The 7,559-nt window shown below is 33.9% G+C and overlaps 1 protein-coding gene across 1 annotated transcript; it reads left to right on the forward strand.

Moving 5' to 3' along the window:
• Window positions 1-3,720: 3,720 nt before the first annotated feature.
• LOC108999793 (probable protein phosphatase 2C 13) lies at window positions 3,721-7,278 on the forward strand. The gene is made up of 2 exons (XM_018976688.2): window positions 3,721-4,068; window positions 6,002-7,278. Exons 1-2 carry the CDS (start codon window positions 3,886-3,888, stop codon window positions 6,995-6,997), a joined length of 1,179 nt encoding a protein of 392 aa, XP_018832233.1. The 5' UTR covers window positions 3,721-3,885; the 3' UTR covers window positions 6,998-7,278.
• The last annotated feature ends 281 nt before the right edge of the window (window positions 7,279-7,559 follow it).

The following is a 7,559-nucleotide window of genomic DNA, read 5'->3' on the forward strand; positions in this document are numbered from 1 at the left end:
GGGCCAAAGAGTCTACTTATCCTGGACTGAGCTTTCACTTCTTATTTTCTTTGTTGCCCTTGCCCGCTAAGACGGGGAAAAACCCCTTATAAATGATTAGAATTATATTTGAAAAAAAAATTATTAAATACATAACAAATCTAATGTTTAGAATCAAATATATTGAAATCATAATGGGACATACATTACTTCACTCGTTATAAGACCAATTAGACATGTACATATATAATAATAATAATATTATTATTGTTGTTATTATTATTATTATTTTTATTTTAAAAAAAATATTATTTTTAAATGTTTGAGAAAACTACATGGATATAATTCTTATTAGGAATGATAAAATGTAAAAATAGACTATTAATTTGAAATTTAAAAAAGAATAATTTTTTTTTCAAATGAAAATAATATTAATTTAAAAAGTGTTATTCAAGTATGATTCATTATTATGAGAAATAATATGAAGATAATTATTTTGTAAACGATATTTTATAGTAATAAAATATTATTTTTAAAATTTAAAGACAATATTTTCATTTTTGAACCTAAACATAATAATATTATTCTTTTCAAATTTGGAATTGCAATATTGATCTTAGAAAATAAAAAGGTGTTCTTACCAAAATAATTTTTAAAGGACAAAAAGTGTTATTAATTTTTTTAATAATAGTTTAAAACATAAATATAATTAGTCTAATGATTATGATTTATTTTTATGAATTACTAAGAAAAATAATATGAATATAATAATTATTATTAAATAATATTATATAGAGAAAATACTATTCCTATTACTATTATTATGTTCTAATTAATAGTAGAATAACGGAAAAGTTAATTGTATTTTTAATGATGAACGAGAGGACAAAAAATAATTGTGCAAATCATGAGGCTATTTTACTATTCTAACTAGAGGACAATAATGTAAATGTGGAAATCAAATAAAAGTTATTATAAAAGATGATATAAATAAAATACAAGTAATAGTCGAGATAATTATGTAAAGTCCAATAATAAATAATATCTATTGTGAATATTGAGGTCTAGCCAAGACATATTAATCGAGCCCACCCAAAAAGAAGAAGAAGAAGAAGCACCAAATGGCACGGTTTGAGGGTTAACTTGAGTCCCTCATCTTCATCCCTAGCCCCTACCCAACATCTCTCTCTCTCTCTCTCTCTCTCTCTATATATATATATATATTTCTATCTCTACTACATCTCTCAATACAACCTAGCGACACCATGCTCCCACCGTCATCTCCTTGTTTGTCCGATCCCAATCTACAAGCCACAACAGTCGCGCCACCTCACACCACTAAGCTCCTCTCTCTCTATCTCTCTCTCCAATCACCTCTCTCTTTTCTCCCTCGGCCTCTCTATCTCTCCCTCTCTCTCTATTGCCCTCTTTGTTTCTCTCTCACTTCTCTGTATTCTCTTTTCTGTCGCCACCCATGTCGCTGCCTTCGGCAGTGACGTGGCCAAAGGGGCCATGGCCCCCTAATTAAGAGTTGGCATATTTTTTCTTTTCTTGAAAAATTTATGGTAATTAAATTTTTTCTTTTATTTAAAAAAGTTAAATTCAAATACAATATTCATATTAGATTATTTCTCTTTTAAAGCTTGTAATTGTCTAGATAAAGCATATTTAACAAAACCCTCCACATTCACTGGACAACTAGCTACGTGTTGTATAATTACACTAATTAAATACTTTTTAAATATATGCTATTGCAATATATTATTCAGCGAAATACAAAACTTAGTTTATGGTTTACATATATTATGATATTACCTCTTTTATATAATTCCTATATAGTCCTTTCCATAGCTCATCTCACTTTTTGATTGCAATATATGAAAAGCTTAGGTATAATATTTTACCCATATTCATGGAAAAATGCAAATTTAAAATTTATTTGTTTCTTTCTTATTATTTACACATTTTTTTTTATCACTTCGTTAAAGGTATTCTTAAAAATATTTCAATTTAACTATTTGTTCCAGACCAGTATCCGAACCTTCCAAACTTAGACTTCGTCCCTGGCCCTTGGTGTTGCCGATCTTACTGCACGCTAGCAAGTCTTTGTCTCTCCCTTCATTCCACTTTGATACAACTTCTTGTATGTCGATTTAGCAAATAAATGCCTTAAGCCACTCATCCATACCTCCAAGTTGTTGATCAGAATTTGATGTGTTGGGTTTGGTTGGTTGCCCAAAGGGGTATCTGATCAGATCAACTGCGTAAGTCATAGTTGCCCTCTGCACTGTTCATATGTAGATAAACTGTGAAAGGTAAAAGGGCGACAAAATGGCGGCAAACAAATGTGCAAGCAGGGGACAAAGACGTAATTAATAACATTAAACAAATGGCTTTAGTAGTAAATAGCGTCTTGGTGGTATGCTCCCTCCAAGTCTAAGATTCGATTCGTCTTGAGTGCAAATAATTTTTAGGGACCATATGACTGAATGAACTTTCCTTTGAACTTCAAAGTGGTTGATAAACTTTAACCATTGCAGTTCTTACATGAATTCTCAAGCAAAGCGTGCATGTGCGAGAGTTAGTGCTTATTTTGGAAGTGAGATGGTCTAATTTCATCTCAAAATTTTTCATAAATTTATTCTAAAAAATCACTCAAATATAAGTACAAACACTTTTCAATTTTAAATTTTTAATTTTTTCATCTAATCATTAACTAACTATTACAACTTTTCTAAACTTACAAACAAAACACAAAAATAATATTACTTTTTTAAATTTCAAAACAAAAATTATATTATACTAATATCTTAACTTTATAATATTTTTATTTAATTTTTTCTCTCTCATTTTCTAAAATTTAATAAAATATCTTAACTCAAATTATTTTACTATTATTCACAGAATTCTTGTCTCATCTTACTTCCCAAACGAGCCCTTAAAGCATGTAGCATTCAAGAAGATTGAAGGAAAAGCAAGAGTGTTTATTTCTGAATTGAATTTCATCCAATTTTATTGTATACACAATATATATAGGTATTGTTACTTAATTGGTAACTAATAAAATAGAAATTCTCATGAAGTAATAAAGTCTACAATAACATGCTTCTTTGTCTATTTTTTGGTTGCCCACTAGTACCAAGAACAATCAAACGAATGCAAAAGCCATAATCAATAAAAATCTTAAGGGAGATTTCAAGTGAGAAATTTGGACCTTAATTTGTTCTTCGTATAATGTATGTTATAAGTTTAAAGGACGGTGCCACGTTTATCGCTTCCAGCTCCTTTTGGGAGCTACTATTAAGTATAATTAAATTTTTTTTTTAAAAAATTTATATGTTTTTTTTAATATTTTTTTAAAAAATAAAAAAATTATAATATTATTAAAAAATACTTACTTAATTATTAAATAAAAAAATAAAAAATTATTACAACAATATCAAACGATAAGAACTAATGGTGATAGTGTCATTAAAATTTGTGTAGTTATGTACTTTAAAAAAGGAAACACAATCCTTTCCAAAAGAAGGAAAAAAAGAAAAAGTAAAAAAGTAAACTCAATCCTAACTCTCAAAAGTCAAAGCCGGGAGGTAACTTAACTGAAAGACAGGGGTAAAATAGTCATCCGGGGGTTCACGCAGCCCAGCCGAACAGGCACGTGTACCGGTGCTACCGGCCCAACCGGTCCTTACCGCCCCAAATGGATCGGATTATATAATCTACCGAGACCCAACCCACCACACGCATATACAACACGGCTTGAAAGTTGACAGAGAGCAAACAAGAACCCTAATTCAATTCGCTCCGATCCAAGAATTCACTAAATCCCCCAATCGGCGCTATTATCCAAGATTCGCAGATCAAGCTACCTAGGAAGGAAGAAGACAGAACACGACACCATTGGAGATGATTGTGAGCCAGAAGATGGTGGCCGAGGCCGAGGTTATGTGCCAACCGAGCCTCCCCATGCTGGACGTGAAGTACCATCTGCGCGTGGCGACCAACCAAGAACACGCTCTTCCGATCGACGTGGTGGCCTCCCCTTCCTCCTCGTCTTCGACATCCGCCGATATTTCTCGCTTCGAATCCGTACGTTCCTTTGTTTTTCCCAGAGCTTTTCTTGTTTTCTTTCAATTTTCTGGAATTACTGGTTTCCTATTTTTTTATTTATTTATTTTTTTTTATCAATGGGATTATTTGTATGGAATTTTACAAACCACTCTTGGATTCTGGTTTTAACGTTACTTTTTTTAGGATTTGTTTTTGTTGGAGTCTCTAAGGTCCTATAATTGATCCCTAGATTTCTTTTGCTATAAATTCTGATGAGGTACTTATAAAAAAAAAAAAAAAATCTGATGAGGTTGTCTTTCTGGATCCAGCCTAAGACTTTGTATTCTGTTCTTGATGTTATGATCTTCTTGGGGTTTGTTCATAAGTTCGATGATTTTATTCGTATAGAATTTAAGAAATTACTTATGATGTTATGGTTTTGTCTATTTTGGGAGATAAATAGATACACACTCTTCAAACATCTACTAGGATTATGCTTGTTTAAAGTTTAAGCTAGATTTTTTGTTATTGTAACTTTTATTGGGGAATGATTAGAAGCTGTTTTACATGCACGGAGTTTGGAGTTCCAAAGCTTCTGTGGTTTAATTTGATGTTTGAGAAACTACTTGATCTTTTGAATTACCTTCTGGTTCTTTCTAAAAATTGAAGCGATCAATTGAGATAAGTGCAGAAAAAGTTTCAAATTGTTGGGTTTCCTTTGCGGTAATTGGGCTTCTAAAACTTCCTCCACCTCTTGATATGAGTCACGAGATGGTAGCACCACTGCTTGTGATCTGAAATTGAGGAAGAGTGTGTTATGATCCTGAGGGTTAAAAGTTTAACCAAATTAGTATCCAACAGTCCTATGACTTTTGGATCAATGGTTGGGTCTTTAACAATTGGTATTAGAGCAAAGACCACGTCATGGGTTCAAGTCACAGAGGGGGCGACCTATAAGCTGGATTAAAATGTCTTTGGTACTTCGTATGGGCATATAATTAAGTCATTGAATACTAATAGATGATTGAAACCACTATAAGGGAAAGGGCTACCACCGGGTCAGTGTCGATAGAGTGGGCCGCCGTGGACGTCGGATTCGGAAGCGTGGTAGAATGTTATGATCCTAATGGTTAAATGTTTAACCAAATTAGTATCCAACAGTCCTAGGGCTTTTGGATCAATGGTTGGGTCTTTAAAAGAGTGAGGGATAGAAATATGCTTCTGAGTTCTTGTGGTGTCACCTGAGTTTTCTGATTTTCTTTTTTAATTCAAGTCATTCACTATAGAAATTTAAAGTTATATTCTCATTTTCCAAGCATGTATTGGACATGTATTTAGCCGTTTCTTTGTTTCTGGTATGTTTCAGAAAGTGGCATCCCGGGTTCTTGGAGTATAGGTACTTCATAGATTAGAGCCATAGTTCCATTTAACTGGTGGTGGACTTGTGGAAACTAAGAAACTAATATTGAGATTTCTAAGATTTCTGCTGTTTCTAGTTATTGGCTTGTATGTTGTTTCTTAATTTTTAATTGGATAACAGAGGTGTGATGATATGTTAGATATAGCCGCCAGCTTTCATCTCTGTTAATAATGGCTGAATGGGTGCAATCAACAGCTTGAGATTTTATTTCTAATAAATAGAGAATTTTTTTTTTGATAAGTTAAAATATATTTAGTAATGCCTCTTCAGTTCAGGTCTTCAAAATATATTTAGAGAAATATATTATGAGAGAAGGAACAAGGCATTATTTTGAAATCTTTGACAGATGATTGTTACAATTGGTGACATCTGATCAATCTATGCAATGTTTTAATAGATCTGATGTTGGGTTTCTATTCTTCTCTTTTATGCTTCCTTTTGAAAGTTTAGTTCTTTATTCTCTTGTGGGTTTTCTGTTTTTTGTACAGTTGCTTTATAATGTATAATGTAGATACCTCTGACACTGGCTAACCTTTGTACATCTTCAATCAGGTTGTGAGTTGCTCGGACACCATTAAAGATGCTGTTATAGAATCTTCTGCTGCAAAGTTTGTTCCAAATATTCGTTCTGGTAGCTATGCTGACATTGGAACAAGGGAATCCATGGAGGATGAACACATTCGAATTGATGACCTATCTGCCCACATGAGTTCCTTTTTCGGGTGTTTTATACCAAGGGCATTTTATGCAGTTTTTGATGGTCATGGAGGGCCTGATGCAGCTTCATATATGAAGAAAAATGCGATGAGATTATTTCTTGAAGATGCTGATTTGCCACAAACATCTGATATTGATGCCATCTTTTTAGAAGAGTTGGAGAATTCTCATCGAAAAGCTTTTTTGTTGGCAGACATTGCCTTGGCCAATGAATGCAGTGTTAGCAGTTCTTGTGGGACAACTGCACTGACTGCGCTAATACTTGGAAGGCATTTACTGGTTGCAAATGCCGGTGACTGTCGAGCAGTACTCTGCAGGAAAGGAGTAGCAGTTGACATGTCTCAGGATCATAGGCCTTCATATTTACCAGAACGGCGGCGAGTTGAGGAGTTAGGTGGATACATCAATGATGAATATCTCAATGATCTCAGTGTCACCCGAGCCCTTGGAGACTGGAACTTGAAATTCCCACCTGGTTCTGCATCGCCGCTCATTGCTGAACCAGATGTTCAACAGGTTGTATTAACAGAGGATGATGAATTCTTGATTATTGGTTGTGATGGGATCTGGGATGCGATGTCTAGCCAGTATGCAGTCAGTCTTGTCCGCCGAGGATTGAGGAAGCATGATGACCCACAGCAGTGTGCCATGGAACTAGTTATGGAAGCATTACGATTGAATGCATCCGATAATCTCACTGTGATTGTTATCTGCTTTTCCTCCCCTAGTCGTGTACGTCTTGAGTCAAGTTCTCCTCAACGAAGGTGGAGGTCATGCAGTCTTTCTGAGGAGGCTCGACGTACATTGAAGAGCTTGCTAGAAGGGAATTGAATGTAAAGAAGTCGTTCTATTTACTGATTTTCTATATTGGCTGTTGAGGAGAGTTTAGGAAAATCAGCCAGCAATTTTGTAGGGGCTGGCTAGAAGTGATTATAGGTTATGTCAAAACCTTCCAATTGGAAGGGGTGCTCGTCGGCTATGGCCACCATATTTGATCTCTTTTTGCATTCACTATTGCCCTAATATTTATGAAATTGTGAAGAAGTGCTACAATTGGATTCATATTTGGCATAATTGTTGAGATTGTGGAAAAAGTGTGGTTGATTTTATTACATCCCATGAATTGTGTGGTTCTCAAGCAATGCTTTTTTACTTTGTGATATGTGGTCTGATAATTGAATGTTGTTATTTAGGACAATTGAACTACTGCAAGTCAACTTTGTTTGTGGAGCCAAATAATGCCTTCTCTTCGAAGCTAGCTTGATAGAATGATCTTGATTTGAAGCTTGAGAGGTTTCACGCTCACTTGTCAAAATCTTGGTTTAACAAAAAGAATTAAAAAACTCAACTGATGAGCAAATTGATTGATATCAACATATCAACTTACTTTTTT

This window comes from Juglans regia, chromosome 12, assembly GCF_001411555.2.
Source record: "Juglans regia cultivar Chandler chromosome 12, Walnut 2.0, whole genome shotgun sequence".
Taxonomy (NCBI): domain Eukaryota; kingdom Viridiplantae; phylum Streptophyta; class Magnoliopsida; order Fagales; family Juglandaceae; genus Juglans; species Juglans regia.